The sequence below is a fragment of the Fundulus heteroclitus genome, chromosome 1, assembly GCF_011125445.2.
Source record: "Fundulus heteroclitus isolate FHET01 chromosome 1, MU-UCD_Fhet_4.1, whole genome shotgun sequence".
Lineage (NCBI taxonomy): Eukaryota > Metazoa > Chordata > Actinopteri > Cyprinodontiformes > Fundulidae > Fundulus > Fundulus heteroclitus.
Genome location: NC_046361.1, coordinates 5,078,510 through 5,096,719, shown reverse-complemented (window position 1 = coordinate 5,096,719; position 18,210 = coordinate 5,078,510). Strand labels below are relative to the sequence as shown.

Genomic DNA, 18,210 nt, shown 5'->3' with positions numbered 1-18,210 from the left:
CCAAGATCATGCTATAATGCAGACGTGTCCTTGCTGACACATGTTCCACTAATCAGTCATTCTTTCCAATCTAAGTATGTCAGACTCTGTGCCTCCAGAGTCCGTTTATCTGTAACTTCCATGGCAGCCGATTTTGCATTCCTGTCTCTGCAATCTCATAATCTCTAACATTGTTTCAGATCCGTCATTGAAACGTTTACATCCAGAAACATAACTGGATACCCAATTATTCAAGATTGGTTATGAGCTGTATGTTATATCACAATATTTTGTTCTCTTTTTTCCACAGTGCATCTGCTGAGGCCCAATATTTCTCTGACATCCCCAAATGTAGGGGTGGTCTGGGGACCTGAAGAAGCAGAGGTTACCTGGGGTTACCGCTTCTCCTTCACTTGCTCCATTAACCCAAACCATCCTCAGGGAAATTTCTCTCTCATCTTCTCTGGCTCCAACATAACAGAAACCAAGCCAGCAGTCAACAGCTCAGCTTCCTTTACTTTCCCAACGGCTGCCTTTGAACACCAGGGCAACTACAGCTGTGTGTATGTGGTTTTACAGTCTACACGCAGATTTAGTTCTGCTGAGGCAGTACCTATTCGTCTTGTCATTAAGGGTAAGTAGCTATATATGTATAGGTATGTTTAATCCTATACATTTTAATAGAAAATAACAAATCCTATCATCTTTCAAAAACAATATTATTAGTTAAATATGAAGGCAAAGTAAACCAGAGGAAATAAAAAAGTACAGTTTTCAAACAATGATTCTATCTTCAGTTTGATTTGTTTGAGGCCTATTTATCAGACCTTTTTGCCTGCTTTATGTTGTCTGACTGGTTCTATGTATCTCTTTATCAATGGAGGGAGAAACACAAAAGCAAAATAATTTGATAAATTACACAATTTAACAAAAAGCCAGTGTCATAATTTGTAGTGGTTGTTGGGCCTCAGTGCAGAGAGGCAGAGGCATCGAGACGTTATTGATGGACTTAATGAAAATCAAAATTCACAAAAACACTGGAGGATGCAGGAGCCAGAGAAAAAAACAAAATGAAGGTCCAGGAAGCAAACGAGGCCAAGCTCAGGCAAAGTGACAGGAGGCAAATAGTAGAAATCAATAGCAAACGGAAAATGAGAGGATCTTAAATACAGGAGGGATGAGAGCTGGAACAATGGTAGGGGTTGATTGACTAATTGATGGCAGGTGGGGACAAGGAGCTGGAGGAAAAACTGAGGAGAGAGAGAGTGTGTGTCAACGGGAGGAGAGAGAAAGCAACAGGGGAACAAAGAAGATAATAAATGTAACTGAGGATAACTAGACACAAGGAATAAACTAAAGACTGTACAGGAGGGACCTGAAACAAGGCTTATCTAATAAATATAAGAAACACAGGACGGCCAGGGGAAAACTTGATGTGAGGAAAATAACTAGGGTAAACATTTTAATAAGTTTAAGTGAGAACTAGGATAGGATACCATATTTTTCAGACTATAAAGCACACTTAAAATCAAACTTTAAGCAAACTTAAAAGCTGCGTCCTTTGCCCCATCTGGTTTAAATTAACAGTTTTAAAAACATACCCGTAAGCCATGCCGCTTACGATACGCAGCCAGTGTATTCCCTCCTTAAGGTGACCAGGTTTGATTTCTCTAATGAAAACTAGGGACATCTTTGATTTTGTTAAGCGCAGAATCTCTGCCTGGGGGTTGGTTTGTTTTGCCTGAACTGCAACGCCAACGGAGGGCGGGAAGTTGCGTTTGACACCGCTTTACTACGTCGGGACATTGGCAGGTCCAGGTAAATACCTTTTGTTGCGCTAAACTTTTTTTCCCTTTCATCATGATACACTAAAATAGGGCACAGCTTTTGCCAGGGACAGGTCATCCAAAACGGGGACTGTTCCCGGAAATCAGGGGGCATCTGGTCACCCTACCGGAGGGGCGGAGTGATATTACACACTTGGGAGGAATATGTAATGCGCCTTACAATCCGGTGTGCCTTATATGTGGACAAAGACACACAAAGACATGTAAATTCACGGTGCACCTTATAATCCATTGCGCCTTGTAGTCCGAAAAATACGGTACCTAAGATATCAAACAAGGATTAAAACATTATCTAAAAGATACTGAAAAACAGGACAAAACCCAAAAACTGTGCAGACCGTGACATGTTCAGGTTAGTTTAGGGAGATTTTTTTGTCCAAACTACATTTTGGATTTAATCATTTTATAAACTGATATAGAAAATGTATTGGATATAGAACAGTTGAGTTGTGTGGCAGATTATTATCACCTCATATCAGTGCAACATGGCAGCATACCAAGTTTGGGGCAATTGCAATAAATCAAACACGTTTAGAGCAATGAGCTGATCAGTTGGTGTCTCTCCCAGGCTCTTCACAGATGCTGCTATACTCACTATCTGGTGGAATCCTGCTCCTGGTCCTGCTGGTGTTTCTAGGAGTCTGCCTGGGCTGCAGAAGGAGACATTGCACTAAACAGCCTCGAGCATCTGACCAAAACCAAAGTTTGTATTCATCAAGAGATACACGTTCCTTATTTAGAATAAGCTCATTGCTATCTTACTGTCTTTATTCACATATCCTCTTGTTTCAGTGACTGCACAGAAGTTTAACACACAAGACCATGAGAAAGATTGGGACGACTATGAGAATGTTGACATCATGCTCTCAACAAAGAAACTGGAGGTGGACAAACAGTCAAGTAGTGATGATGATCATGATTATGAGGAAGCAGGCCCTAATTTAAGTCAAATCAAAGAAGAACTAATATATGAAGAATATGAGAAAAGCTCTGAAGAGGAAGACAGTGACTATGTGAATGTTAGTGTACCCTGAAAAGAAAATATGGTGCAAAATCAAGTATGTGAAAATGCGTATAAACAATGAAAAATCAATACCAGTAAAAGGAAACTGCATTGAATAACTGGTATTAAAAAAAATCGAGTTAGATATTTACATATTCAACATTTTAAACATCCATCCATCCATCCATCCATTTTCCGAACCGCTTTATCCCTCATGGGGTCGCGGGGGGTGCTGGTGCCTATCTCCAGCATTCACTGGGCGAGAGGCGGGGCATTTTAAACATATACTTGTTTTTCTGTCATTTTAAACTAGTCTAATAGAAGTGTGATTTTTCTGGGGCTAATAAACTCATTCCCATAAATACAGAACCCGGACCTAGATGTCAACCTAAAGGCTCCAACATCTCAGAGTCACTGTACGCCATGCAAGCCCCACGCAGACTTTGTGCGGATGTTTTAGCTTTCACACTCAAGTATACCAATTTCCTACATTTCTTGTGACAAATTCCTACATTTTCCACACTTTCTGTCAGCGGGGGAATTAATACTAGCAAGTTTAATGAACTAGTTGAGCGCCTAGGGCCGTTTTTTTCTCCACCAGTGTCACCTACATAAAACAGTTCATAGTGAAGACTTTTTCCCACAAAAAGCTTTGTGTGACTAAAGTCAGCACAACTATGCGGGAGCCTTTAGTGAGACAAAAACAATGTTTTACTCTACTGATATTGAACTTAAAAATCTTTCCTTCCTAAAATAATGGCCTATGTAATTTTTTGCCTTTTTTTTGTTGCTTTAATTAACTGAATAACTTATTGCCGTTTTAGTGTGTTTTCTGAAAATCCTGGGGGGAAAAATGTGATGAAAAAAAGGTGCCGATAATGGCTGGACCCAAAGAATGGTGGTCTAGTGGTTAGTGCAGAGCAATTGTGTTCTGAGAAGCCTGCAAGTACCTGGTTCAAACCCTGCAGACTGCCACTATGGGTCCCTGAGCAAGACCCTTCCCCAGATGACTCCCAGGCTGATGGGAAAGATCTGACCAATTTCTATTTACAATAATTTTTGTCTTCACTTTGTAGATAAATGGGACCATCTTAACAAGAATTTAGATAAATGATTGTCATTATGTAACCAAAAATTATGTTTTGGTGAAACAATATGTTTATATTTATATAAAAAATTAAAACAGCCCAAAATTACAGAAGTACCTCTTTCTGAAGGCTTATTTTGAAGGCTTATTAAGACAATTTTCAGGGATGTCTGTAACATGTTTAATTTCATGAAGCACCCTCCTATGCACAGTCATATCCAGATAATCTAGAGCAGTCTCCAGAAGCGATCCAGCCTTCTCTATCAGCTTCTTGTTCTTTTTTTATGTCATGGCTCTGATGCTGGTATAAACCAGTTCACTACATCCGGGTCATGCTGGTACTACCACCGTGACAAAATGGGTGATTTAGAGCGTGCTTTTAGTTTGTTTATTTTTGGAATCTAAACAATGCCTACGACTTGTTGTGCTCCCGGTTGCACACAGAGGCATTCCAAATCGTTGGATGTACGTTTCATTCTTTTACCGAAGGACGAAGAAAGAAGAAAGAAATGGATAATTTCAATGAAAAGGATGCAGGCAGACAATCCCAATTGACTGCGGGAGCCGTTATACCACGACAGAATTTGCAGTCCACACTTCATCTCTGGTAAATTTAATTTAATTTTGCACTGGTCATTGTTCTACTTAAATAATTGTCTGAATAAAAATTAGGATATATAATTAGGTCAAGATGTAAACGTTTGTTTTGTAATAATATACATACATGTACAATGTATGCAAACCCTCTGGCATGAGTCTGTGAAAAGGATTATTAAGACAAAAACACCAAAATAATCCTTTGTGAACAATGTTTTTTTTTTTACCTACCGGTGGCGGGTCTTCCTCTCTGCTGAGGCGCTGCCTGTGTCCGACTTGGCTTTCATATGTTACACAAATATGTCTGAACATGTCCCGATATGAAATAGTTGTAGCCATCAAGTGATTTCATGGCTTTTATGCTCTCTCGTCTGTACTGCCCTGCTTGTTTTTAAGGCAGCTGTATTTGTCGCCATACGGAACACTTGGCCAGCATTTCACAGACTCGCTCCGTTCCTTCAGGCTTTTGCTGTGTGGATCTTGCAATCTGATACCATCAACCATCAACTTACTCTTATAACGATCTTGTGATCTGTATCTAAAGAACAAAAATACTTCGAGAAATCGACAGTTTCTTTGTTTGCGTCCGCCATTGTGTTCGCCTTTTGCCTACCAGTCCGGCGGGCATGCGCGAAAAACCCGCATCAAAACAATAACAATGAATTGGTTTATTTTTGTATTTTGGTAAAGCCCTTAAAATCTAATAACTGGCTCATGTGATGATGATGTACTCTCAGATTTTGAGTTTATGTCTTAGTTAGGTTCTGTCTTAATTTTGGTTTGTCATAGTTTGGGTTTTGTTTCCAGTTCTTCTGTCAGCTCAGCTCACCACGTATCCATTTACTTGTCACGTCCCTGTTTAGTCACCAGCCAATCAGTTCGGTTCATTTCAGTCACCACCTCCCCTCTGATCATTCTCACCTGCCTCTGGTAATTAGTCTTCACTCCTGTTCACCTGCTCACCCCCCTATTTATTCCTGATTCAAACCTTTGAGCCAGATCAATTGGTGCCTATTGGTGAGAGTTATCCAGTGTATTCTGTTCTGCTTCCTCTGTTGATACTGACCCAATTTGCCTTTTGACGTTTGAGCCAGTCTGACCCCTGATCCTGTTTTTCTGCCTGTTCCTGATTCTTAACCTGTGTACTAGACCTAGCTGGTTTTTAGATTTTCCGAGCTTGCCTGATCCCTGCCCGTTTATCCTGCCCACCTGTGTACAGACCTGAATTAGTTAAGACCACCGAGCCTGCCTGATCTCATTTAGCCAGTCTGCCCGTTTGTGTACCGACTTTGGACTGTTGATGGACCATGAGCCTTGTCTTCCCCTGCCCTTCATTTTTGCTTTACTGTTTGTCTGGGTTCCTGCCCACACCTTCTTTTGGAAATAAACCTTCTTAAAACGTACCTCTTGTCTGGCTGAATCCTGGGTCCATCTGTCCCCATTCATGACATGCACAACATTTTAAAAGTTTAAATCAAAATATTTACTTTAATTAATTTTGATTTTCAAAACACAAATGTAGATTTATGCAAAGGTAAGGAAACAGTTCATTTTGTAAAATGTTAAAAGGTTACATTGCATACCATCAGTAATATTGTGTTTATGCTGTACTACCTCATTTAGCAGTATTAAGGCTTTTTTTTTCTTTTCACTTTGGTTTCAGCAATGTACTTATTTATAAAAATAGCAGCGTGATGTTTTGTGTTCTGGGGCTCGTTCTTTGTACGTTGCTTAAAACATCTGAGATCAAATGAGACATCCAAGATAATATCATTGTGCTAATCATGATCCGGCTAATTGGGTTCTTCGAACATACCTATTGTTAATGATTAGTATGGCTGGATTGAGATATCTGAGATAATGTATGTGTTACTTACATTTCTCATGGTCCACAAATCAAAATAGTCTCTCCTGTTTCTTTACAGAATTGCACCCAGCAGCTTTCACTTATTTTAGTCTAGCTAATATTAAGCTTTTTAATTGGGACTAGTTTCGTAGCCTAGTATTAATCATAGTAACCGCAGTATCCCAGTACGAATGAAACTTAAATCTCGCACTCTAAGCACGCGCGCACTTGAAAACAGCCAATCAGGAAGAGGGAAGGCGCAACTTAAGGCAGTACAACCAATGAGAGTGGAGTAAAACAGCACACAGCACAGTCACGTGTGCTGCATATTTAAAGAGACAGGACAGACCGGGCAGGCAGTCCGATGGAGCGGCAGCAGCCGCCAGGCAGGGGAGCTGCGAGAGGAAAAGAAATGACTGCAGCAACAACGTTGTATTGTAAATTAGAAACATGTTATTCATGTCGAATTATTGGTAGGAACAAGTACGTTGGTCCAAAATTTTGGTAGGGACATGTCCCTATGGTCCCTATACAAACCTACGCCCATGGCGAGCAGGCTTAAGCTTGCACACATGTTGCTATGACAGCAAGTCCAGGATGAGTGTCGAAGAACCAAACAAGCCCAAGGTCTGTTTCACTCAAACTTAGGTCAATATTTCTGCTTGGACTTTGAAAATCTGTGTTTTTATATGTGAAAAAAAACATGTTTAGAATATTTTAAACAATCTCTAAACTCACTGAATCATGTTTCTGTAAAAAGTTTGAATAATTAATCACAAATGTAATTTATGCACAGCTTTAGTACTTTTTCGAAAAGTGACCAAGAGTTAAACAATATGGCTGAGAAAATATAACTGAATAAGTATGCATCGTGGAGACACAAACTGCTAAATATGGTCTATCTTGCGTCAGATCCTTACTTATCTAGTATAAGTTTTGTAGCTTATTTTTTTATTAACATTTTTACTTTATAGTATCGTTTTATAAGGATGCACTGCTGCAGGGAACCCTGATCTGGTGTTATGCCATAAGTATGCCATGATGAATAATTGATCTCAGATTGGATCCTGAACAGTAAGAAAGAGGTGATAAAAAGAATTCTGTCCTGCTGCAGGCATGGCCGGAAGGACGGTCTCTCTCCCTCTCTCTCTCACCTACTGAGGGCCCTTTTCCCCAGCAGGAGGTCGGCTGTGACCCCACTCCTTACAGATAAAAGTCACAGCACAGACACAGACTAGCTCTTCTTCAGCTCTTTTCTTTTCAGCATTCTTCACTTCTCAGACTGCACAGATCGCCTCCTGCTCAGACCAGGAGACAGCTGCTTCGGACCATGGGCCCTGCACGGGCTTGGCCGACGCACATCCAGCATCTTTAGAGGTCTCTCATCGCCTGGGGAACATGTCCGGGCAAATATCGAGCAAAGTTTCTGTCTTAACCCCATAATCAGATGCAGGAAGAAGGATCCTGCATGCCAAAAACATGCCATTTCTCCTCAGCACACAGGGAAGAGAACCCCAGATTCCGCTGAAAGCCAGCAGCAGAGCCCATGCTTTATGCTGAGGAAAACCCCTGCTCAAATCGGACTGCATCGCGGTCAATGAACGTGGCCTCAAAGCTATCCAGACCACGCTGTTAGCCACATGCTGCTGCAAGGCTAACGCTAGCCTGCCAAGAGGCAAACCAATGACTTCCCTGCTTCCAACGCTTCTTCCTTGAACGGCCAAAGTGGACAAAACTCAAACATGAGGCATCAACAGTTTGGGCAGCGAGCTGAGGGTGAAGTTAAAAAGGTTTATTGGGAAACGATTTGTAAACCGTGTACACCTGGTGTTTTAAACAAAAGGCTAACAATATAGCATTGCTAGCATTTGGTACCATGTCACTGTTGAGTGCATTTTAAGGTTTAACAGAAAGATGACCTCCACAAGGGTTTCATACATTGACGTGACATTAAAGGTATACTATGCAACCGGGGTTGATTTTCCAGCAAGGCTCCCCCAAGAGGGGGAAAGTAAAAGTGCATTGTCATAAAGATGCTCAGAGACCGCCCTTATTAAGGTGTTTAATGACATCCATATAAATACAGACTGTGGAAGAACCACCGTGCTGGTACTATTGGACCTCAGTGCAGCATTCGACACTGTCGATCACTTCATTCTGTTAGAGCGCCTGGAGAACTGGGTCGGCCTCTCTGGTACAGCACTCCACTGGTTTAAATCCTACTTAAAGGACAGGGACTTTTTTGTGTCAGTAGGTAACTTTACATCCCAGACGACAAAAATCACATGTGGAGTTCCCCAAAGGTCCATCCTGGGTCCCCTCCTCTTCTGCTCCCCCTAGCTCAGATAATAAAAAATAACAACATCAGCTACCATAACTATGCAGACGACACACAGCTTTACAAGGCAAGGCAAGGCAAATTTATTTATATAGCACAATTCAGTACAGGGACAATGCAAAGTGCTTTACATGATTAAAATATAGCAAATTAAAACAGAATAAAAGCAAGTAGGAATAAAATGTAGATAGAAAATAGAACAAAAAAGTGGTGATTCAGTTAACTAGAACAGTTGAAGGCAATCCTAAACAAATGTGTTTTTAATCTTGATTTAAAGGAACTCAGGCTTTCCGCACCTTTACAATTTACTGGAAGTTTGTTCCAGATAAGTGGAGCATAGGAACTAAATGCTGCTTCTCCTTATTTAGTTCTGGTTCGAGGTATGCAGAGTAGGCTGGAGCCAGAAGACCTGAGTGGTCTGGAGGGTTGATGCACTGATAACAAGTCTGTGATGTATTTAGGTGCTAAGCCATTCAGGGATTTATAGACTAACAGGCGTATTTTAAAGTCTATTCTCTGAGATACAGGGAGCCAGTGTAATGATTTTAGAACTGGGGTTATGTGCTCTACTTTCTTAGTATTAGTGAGGACACGGGTAGCAGCGTTCTGGATCAGCTGCAGCTGTCTGATCCACTTTTTAGGCAGACCTGTGAAAACACCGTTGCAGTAATCTATTCGACTAAAAATAAACGCATGGATTAGTTTTTCCAGATCCTGCTGAGACATTAGTCCTTTAATCCTGGAAATGTTCTTCAGGTGATAGAAACCCGACCTTGTAACTGTCTTTAGATGCTTTTGGAGGTTCAGGTCTAAGTCCATCACTACTCCCAGATTTCGGGCCTGATTAGTGGTTTTTAGCTGAAGCGACTGAAGCTGTGTGCTAACTTTTAATCTCTCCTCTATTGGTCCAAAGATTATTACTTCTGTTTTGTTTTTATTCAACTGAAGAAAATTTTGGCACATCCACGTATTGATTTCTTCTAGGCATTTACTCAGTGCTTGAACTGGTCCATAGTCACCTGGTGACATGGTGATGTAGAGCTGTGTGTCGTCTGCATAGTTATGGTAACTGATGTTGTTTTTTTATTGTCTGAGCAAGAGGGAGCATGTAGATATTGAAAAGGAGGGGACCCAGGATGGATCCTTGGGGAACCCCACATGTGATTTTTGTCATCTCTGATGTAAAGTCACCTACTGATACAAAAAATTCCCTGTCCTTTAAGTAGGATTTAAACCAGTTGAGAGCTGTACCAGAGAGGCCGACCCAGTTTTCCAGACGGTCTAACAGAATGGAGTGATCGACAGTATCAAATGCTGCACTGAGGTCCAATAGAACCAGCACGGTGGTTCTTCCACAGTCTGTATTTATATGGATGTCATTAAACACCTTGATAAGGGCGGTCTCTGTACTGTGGTGAGCACGGAAACCTGACTGGAAAACGTCAAAACGGCTGGTCGTTGTTAAGAAGGTGTTTAATTGTTGAAATACAGCTTTTTCAATAATCTTACTGATATAGGGTAGGTTTGAGAAGGGCCTGTAGTTCTGGAGTAGAAGTTTGTCTAAATTGTTCTTTTTCAGCAGTGGTTTGATAATTGCTGTTTTTAGGGACTGGGGGAAAACACCTGACAGAAGGGACGTGTTTATTATCTGAGTCAACTCAGACGCTATAACAGGTAAAACTTTCTTAAGGAAAACTGTGGGTAGAACATCAAGGCAGCATGAAAAGGAACTTAGCTGCTGAATGATCTCCTCTAAGCTTTTGTAGTTTATTTGGCTGAATTGGGACATTTTGTCAGAAGTAGTTCCAGCTGAATACGGCATTGGTTCTGGTGTTGATATGGAAGTACAAAGTGTTCCTCTAATTTTTATGATTTTCTCAGTAAAGAAGTTAGCAAATTCATTGCAGGCCCTGGTGGAGTGGAATTCAGAAACCACGGACATAGGAGGATTTGTTAACCTGTCGACTGTGGAAAATAAAACACGAGCATTATTAATGTTTTTCTTGATGATCTCTGAGAAGAAAGATTCTCTTGCATTTTTCAGTTGTAAGTTATCTGTAAAGTCTCTCTTTATAGGTGTCATAGTGAACCTGGAGTCTGTTCTTTCTCCACCTGCATTCAGCTTTCCGACATTCCCTTATTTCACCTCTAACTGCTGGAGCATTTCTCCAAGGACATTTTTTCTTCCCGGAAAGAACCTTCACTTTAACTGGAGCAATGCAGTCAATGATGTCTGAGACTTTAGAATGAAAGTTATCTACTAGCTCATCTACTAAGTTGCAGCCCAAGGTTGAAGTAGCAGAGTAATTTTGAATAAAAGTTTCCGTGGCATTGTCCTTAAAGGTGCGTTTTCTTACGATGTCCCTTTGGCTAAATGAGTCACTGGTAATTATGCTTCGAAAGGTAACAGAAAAGTGATCAGATAGGACAACATCAGTTACATTGACGTTAGAAATCTTTAGACCTTTAGTGATGATTAAGTCTAATATGTGTCCCTGTTTGTGTGTTGGCTGTTTAACATGTTGAGTTAAACCAAAGTTTCTAAGTGTGTCACACAGTTCTTTTGCACTTCTGTCTTCAGGGTTGTCAAAGTGAAAGTTGAAGTCTCCCACAATAATTAAACAGTCATAATCAACACATATCACAGACAGCAGGTCACTAAAATCCTTAAAAAAGTTTGATGTGGACTTAGGAGGCCTGTACACATTCAGAAACATAGTTCATACCGGGCCCTTTACCTGGAGAGCCAAATGTTCAAAAGAGTCGAATTTTCCCAAAAACACCTTTTTACACTTTAGTGAATCATTAAACAATGTTGCTACTCCTCCACCTTTCCTTTGCTGTCTGCTCTCACAAAGGAAATTGTAGTTTGGAGGTGTTGACTCCATCAGTATAGCTGCTTCACTAAATTCATGCAGCCATGTTTCTGTTAAAAACATTACATCAAGATTATTGTCAATAATGAAGTCATTAATTAAAAGGGATTTTCCTGACAGAGATGTAATATTTAATAAACCCAGTTTATATGTCTTAGTGGTTGATACTGTCTCTGTGGCAGGTTGCATCTGACAGTTTATGACTTTTAAGTATTTGTTCCTGTTTATCCTTTTGTTTTTCTTATTTCTGCCACGTATTATCACAGGTATTCCATTATCTCCGGCAAAAGGCCCAAGCTGATTCTCGAAACTGTCATGTCTGATAAACGTGTGGCCAGGGCCCAATCTGTATCACAGCAAAGTAATTTGGAGTTCCTCAGTACCAGAGTGTTCTATGATAGGTAGAGGAGGAGGATCTGAGACTCTGAGGCCTTTGGAAAATCCTGGTTTATTCACAGCAGAATGGCTATGTGGAGAGGATGTCATCTGTAGGCCAATCTTAAATACTTTGTTCATGTTGTGAGAAAATTCCAGAAAAGGAATTTCTGGGCTTTGTGGAGAAGAAGGGGAGGCGGGTCCAGTCTGGACCGGTGTTCGTGACGATGGAGGTTCTTGGTCCTGTCTTTGTCCTGCTGAGATCTGGGATAAATCCTCCTGTAGCTCTGACATAGCGTCTTTCTGTGTCATCTTTCTGGCAATCTTTATCTTGGCTTGTTTGGACTGCACTGGGCTTATCATTTGTTTTGGCACTGGATGTACTGTGTTTGGGAACAAAGCTGATGGAGCATGGTTCACAGAATAGAAGATGTTTGAAATCAGCCGTCTTGCACCTGACCTATTTAGATGGAAACCATTGTCGCTGAACAGATGTCTCCTCTCCCAAAAGATGTTAAAGTTGTCTATGAAGGTTACATTTGTTTGTTTGCATGTTTTTTCCAGCCATTTGTTTAGCATCAGAATTCTGGAAAAAATCTCATCTCCACAATTTATGGGTGCACGAGGTCCACTGAGAAAAACCTTGACATTTTTGCCATCAACTAAGTTCAACAGACGAATGTAATCCTCTTTCAATACTTCTGATTTTCTTATCGTATTGGCGTCCTTCAGGGCTTCAGCTTATATTATGAGTTTTTCCAGGGTCGGGCGTTCTTTCAAGACCCTTGGAAGGATGTCTGTTATATCGGACACCCGGCCTCAGTTCCCGTCGTTATAAATCAACACCTCTGTGTTTTTCTTGTTACAGAAATGTTTAATCCCCCTTACAGATCCATTGCATAATATCAGGGTCATTGGCCCTGTGGCATGTCTTTTCTCTGATGTCTTAGAACGAAAATCGTTGACATACCTCTGATTTTCGTCCTCTTGGGTCACATTTTGGAGCAGAGCGAATCTGTTTAGTAACAGAATTCCAGCATTTCCAGCAGGTTTACTCCTATCATTTGTTTTGAGAACAGCCCGCTGTTGTTTCCCTTGTCTTGGGACATCTCTCTGTAGTCTCGGCCAGTTTTCTTTGTCTAGGTGTGGGGTTCGTTGATCCTTTGGTCTTGCACCCAGAGTTGTCCAGGGATTCTCATTTTCCTCAGGGAACTGTTTGTTCGCTGAGTCGCTGGGCTGGTGGTCACCGTTCTAAATCAAAGGCAGGGTTGTTTAATTTCCATGCGCGGCGTTTACATCATAATTCAGTTCGAGTCGACAGATTTTCAGTTCCAAAACAGCTATCTTCTGTAAAAGCTTGTCATAGTCCATTGTGGTGAAGGAAGGCATCTTTCCAAAATAAAAAAAAATAAAAAATAAATAAAAATAAGTAAAAGAAAATAAATAAAATAACTAAATCCAACTTTCTGTGGTTTAGGTTAAGAGATAAAAAGTAAAAGGCAGGAAAATGCAAGCAAGCAGGGAGCAGAGAAAAAAGCGTCCGAACAGGCAGAGAGGCGGAGGAAGCAGTTGTTGGTGTTTCTTCCTGCAAATAAAAAAATGCCAAATGTTACCGTAATTGGTTTTCAAGAAAGAAAAAGTAAAATGTAAAGTACTGTAAAACTAGTCAAGTATAGTAAATGCAACAAATGGCTTCCCTTCTCTGGTATTAACTATAGTGTTTTTATAATATAAAGATTCTCATTGTAAGATGTATTGATTATTTTTGCCATTTCACTGAAAGACTGAACTGAACTTATTGCACATAATTTATAGATTAATCACTGTAAAGGTGGGCAGACGTATAAATTACTTTTCCTATCTTAATGATCAATGCTGTGGTTAGTAGGTACAACAAAGTGTAATGATCCTGGCACTGGAGCTGACCCGTTTCTCAGCTTTCTCACCTGCTCAGTCTCCACCTCTCTGCAATTAACCGTTACTACCTCCACCTGTTTCCAGTTGCATAAAAGCACCATCAGTTTCAGTCTCCAGTGCCAGAACGTCTCTAGCCATTCGCTGAGCACCTTCAAGCCTGTCATTGTATTAAGTCTGTTACCCGACCTGATCTGCCTCCCGTTTCCCGAGTCTGCCGAAGCCCTCTCTGATCTTGTCTGTTTGGAATTCCTTCCCCCTGGACTGTCTCCCTGTGCACTGAACCTGGACCGAACCGGAACCCGATCTTGGATATCCCTGCTCTGCTGCCATTGGATCTTTCGCCTCCCCGTTAACGGACCCGGACTGCTCCTGGATTTATGCCCCTGGATTGTCCCATACGGTTCTGCCTGTCAGCCTCAGCTGCCCCAGAGCCGTTTACCCGAACAAGCCAGCTCTCGGTCAGGTTATTAATCCAGCTTTGCTTGTCACATCTAACTCTGCTGATCACTAACCTGTTCCCTTGCCTCCAGAAGACTGCCAGCCGGTTAAGCGCAAGCGGCACGTCCTGAGAGCCACACTCTCAGGACGTGCCACACTCCTTCCCCCTTTAAATAAACTATTAATTAACGTCACTGACCTGTTTCGGGTTGTCTTTGGGTCCAACTCCTGTATATCACACAAAGTACCTTAACCCTACTGCCATACTGTTACGAATATGTTAAAATTGTGTTTTCATTTTAATGATTTATAGAGAAACTGTAATGTTCTGTTCTGGTTTATGCTTTATTTGGTTAGTTTAGTTCTTTACTGTTCTGTTTAGGCTTATTTTTATTCTTAGACTTGTCCTTTTGCTCCCTCAATTATTTCCACCTGGGTTTGGTTAATTAGTCCCTCCCTGTTACTGTGTCTGCCCGCCTATTTAAACCCCTCTTAGTTTTCTGTTTGTTGTCGGGACTTCACAATCGTTTCGTCGTTCCTTGCCTGGATCCGGTCTGTTTTGCCTGTTGTGTCCCTTCAATAAACACCACCAAAGGAATTTCTACTGCGTCTGGCTGACTCTGGGGTCATCTCCACACCAATCATTACAGTAAGTCCCGACCACAACATGATGAACCTGTCGCCAAGACGCTTTCTCCGATCAGGAGCTGCTATGCTGCGCGAGCCTGATAATCCTTCTAACATGTCTCTCCTCGCTGATCACTCACCTCAAGCCGCCATACTGTCCTCCTCGGAGCGTGCCCGTCCTGTCTCAGAGTTTTTTCTTGAGGTTCACGCAGATGTGGTGCAGGAGATCCGTCCGGACCTTTTTCCGGAATCGTTGCAGCTTTCCTGCCCTTACGAGGAGCCGCCGAGACCGCCATCGGCTACAACGGTTCCTTCCCGTAAGGAGGCATCAACCCTCCAGCAAGCTCCGCCGACTCACCGCCGGAGAAGGAAGCGCTTGCCTGTCGGCCATCCATCCAGTATAGCTGGGCAGCCCCCCGACGAGCCAGTTCGGCCTCACCCGACTGCCGAACCTCTGGCTCCGCCCACTTCCGGTCCACCGGAGGGGGATTCTTCGCCTCCTAGAGCCAGGAGGCCCACAGCTCCCCCTGCTGGTGACCGTGACTCTGAATATCTGGCTCTGGAGAATAAAGTAAGGACGTTTGCCCCCATCATCAAGCGTCTCAGGGAGGCTCTATTCCTGCATTATTCAGAGGAGCTGGAGAAAAAATTAAAGGAGGTTGAGGGACATTATAGGTCAGCCCTCCAGGCTTTCTACTGCCGACCAAAGTCTGTCTCAGAGGGTCTGGCCGATGCCTCGGCTCCTGAGTCTGTCTCCGAGGGTCTGGCCGATGCCTCGGCTCCTGAGTCTGTCTCCGGAGGTCTGGCCGACGCCTCGTCTCCTGAGTCTGTCTCCGAGGGCCCGGCCGACGCCTCGGCTCCTGAGTCTGTCACCGAGGGCCCGGCCGACGCCTCGGCTCCTGAGTCTGTCACCGAGGGCCCGGCCGACGCCTCGGCTCCTGAGTCTGTCACCGAGGGCCCGGCCGACGCCTCGGCTCCTGAGTCTGTCACCGAGGGCCCGGCCGACGCCTCGGCTCCTGAGTCTGTCACCGAGGGCCCGGCCGACGCCTCGGCTCCTGAGTCTGTCTCCGAGGGACCGGCCGACGCCTCAGCTCCTGAGTCTGTCACCGTGGTTCTGGCCGACGCCTCGGCGCCCGTCAAGCCTAACGAAGGGGTACGGGAGGACCTGCCTCTGCACAAGTCACGAGAGGGGGTCCGGGAGGACCTGCCTTCGCCCAAGTCCGATGAGGGGGGTCCGTCACTGACGTGCGACGCGGGAACCCAGAGGGGTCCGTCCCTGATGTGCGACGTGGGAACCCAGAGGGGTCCGTCGCTGACGTGCGACGTGGGAACCCAGAGGGGTCCGTCGCTGACCTGTGAGGGGGGGACCCAGGGGGATCCTTCGCTCTTCGGGCACCCGGGGAATCAGAAGACGATTCTGCAACCATGGTCCCTTGGAGACTTTGAGCCTCTCGGACTTGTTTGTAAGTCTAGACCCCTTATTACCCTTGTGGACAGCCATCTTTGGGAGAGACTCTATTGGATGTCGCTTTCCGAGACCCTCCAGAAGCTGGTCTTAAGACTTCTGGTTGCTAAGGGTCTGACTTTAGCCCCTGAAGCCTGTAGCCCGGGGCCTCCTGAAGCCTGTAGCCCGGGGCCTCCTGAAGCCTGTAGCCCGGGGCCTCCTGAAGCCTGTAGCCCGGGGCCTCCTGAAGCCTGTAGCCCGGGGCCTCCTGAAGCCTGTAGCCCTGTGGTCTCTGTAGCCTGTAGCCCTGTGGTCTCTGTAGCTTGTAGCCCTGTGGCCTCTGTAGTCTGTAGCCCTGTGGCCTCTGTAGTCTGTAGTTCTGTGGCCTCTGTAGTCTGTAGTCCTGTGGCCTCTTTAGCCTGTAGCCAGGCTCCCCCTTTAGTTGTCTGTAGCCAGGCTTCCCCTTCAGTCGCCTGTAGCCAGGCTTCCCCTTCAGTTGCCTGTAGCCAGGCTTCCCCTTCTGTCGCCTGTAGCCAGGCTTCCCCTTCTGCCGCCTGTAGCCAGGCTCCCCCTTCAGTCGCCTGTAGCCAGGCTTCCCCTGTAGCCGCCTGTAGCCGTTAACAAGGCGCCGCCGCCTTTAGTCTTTAACCAGGCGCCGCCGCCTGTAGCCATTAACCAGGCGCCGCCTCCCGTAGCCTGTAGTCCGGCGCCTCCTTTAGCCTGTAGGCCGGCGCCTCCTTTAGCCTGTAGTCCGGCGCCTCCTTTAGCCTGTAGTCCGGCGCCTCCTTTAGCCTGTAGTCCGGCGCCTCCTTTAGCCTGTAGTCCGGCGCCCTCCTCAGCCGGTAGTCCGGCACCCTCCTCAGCCTGTAGTCCGGCGCCCTCCTCAGCCCGTAGTCCGGCGCCCTCCGTAGCCTGTAGTCCGGCGCCCTCCATAGCCTGTAGTCCGGCGCCAGATTCTATTTTCTCCCTCTTCAGGCCCCGCCAATGGTCTCTGAGGGTCCTGCCGCGCCGCCGGGCTCCGAGATTCCTGCTTCGCCGCCGGCCTCCTGTCGCCCTGCTCCGCCGCCGGCCTCCTGTCGCCGTGTTCCGCCGACGGCCTCCTGAAATCCTGTCTCGCCTGGGCCGTCGCCCGGGCCGTCCGCCGGGACGACCGCCGGAGAACCTGTCACGTCTGGGCCGTCCTCCTGGACGCCCGCCGGAACGTCTGTCACGCCGGGTTCGTCTTTTGGGACGTCTACCAGACTTTTGAATCTAGAAGACCTTTTGTTCTGAACATGTTTGTTGGTTTTAGTCCGCCCTGTCTGGGTTGTTTTTTGTTTAAGTTTTGAACTATTTTCTTTTGCTCACCCGGTCTGGGTTGTTTTGTTTTGTATTAGGTCTGTCCCTCCGTCCTGCAACCCCCTCCACCCACCCGTTCTGCTCTGTTTGTTTTTGTTTTAAAGGACGTCTGGAATCCGTCCTTGAGGGGGGGGCTCTGTAATGTTCTGTTCTGGTTTATGCTTTATTTGGTTAGTTTAGTTCTTTACTGTTCTGTTTAGGCTTATTTTTATTCTTAGACTTGTCCTTTTGCTCCCTTAATTATTTCCACCTGGGTTTGGTTAATTAGTCCCTCCCTGTTACTGTGTCTGCCCGCCTATTTAAACCCCTCTTAGTTTTCTGTTTGTTGTCGGGACTTCACAATCGTTTCGTCGTTCCTTGCCTGGATCCGGTCTGTTTTGCCTATTGTGTCCCTTCAATAAACACCACCAAAGGAATTTCTACTGCGTCTGGCTGACTCTGGGTTCATCTCCACACCAATCATTACAGAAACAGTCACAATTTCAACCTTATCACTTG

The 18,210-nt window shown here is 44.4% G+C and overlaps 1 protein-coding gene across 1 annotated transcript in view; it reads left to right on the top strand.

The window, feature by feature from the left end:
- The window catches only part of LOC118566894 (deleted in malignant brain tumors 1 protein-like), a 31,746-nt gene extending 28,767 nt beyond the window's left edge, over positions 1-2,979 (top strand). Inside the window, exons 7-9 of the mRNA XM_036150363.1 lie at positions 290-613; positions 2,395-2,529; positions 2,619-2,979. Of these exons, the coding sequence (XP_036006256.1) occupies positions 290-613; positions 2,395-2,529; positions 2,619-2,860 (701 nt within the window). The 3' untranslated portion in view covers positions 2,861-2,979. The remainder of the gene's footprint in view (positions 1-289; positions 614-2,394; positions 2,530-2,618) is intronic.
- Positions 2,980-18,210: the final 15,231 nt, after the last annotated feature.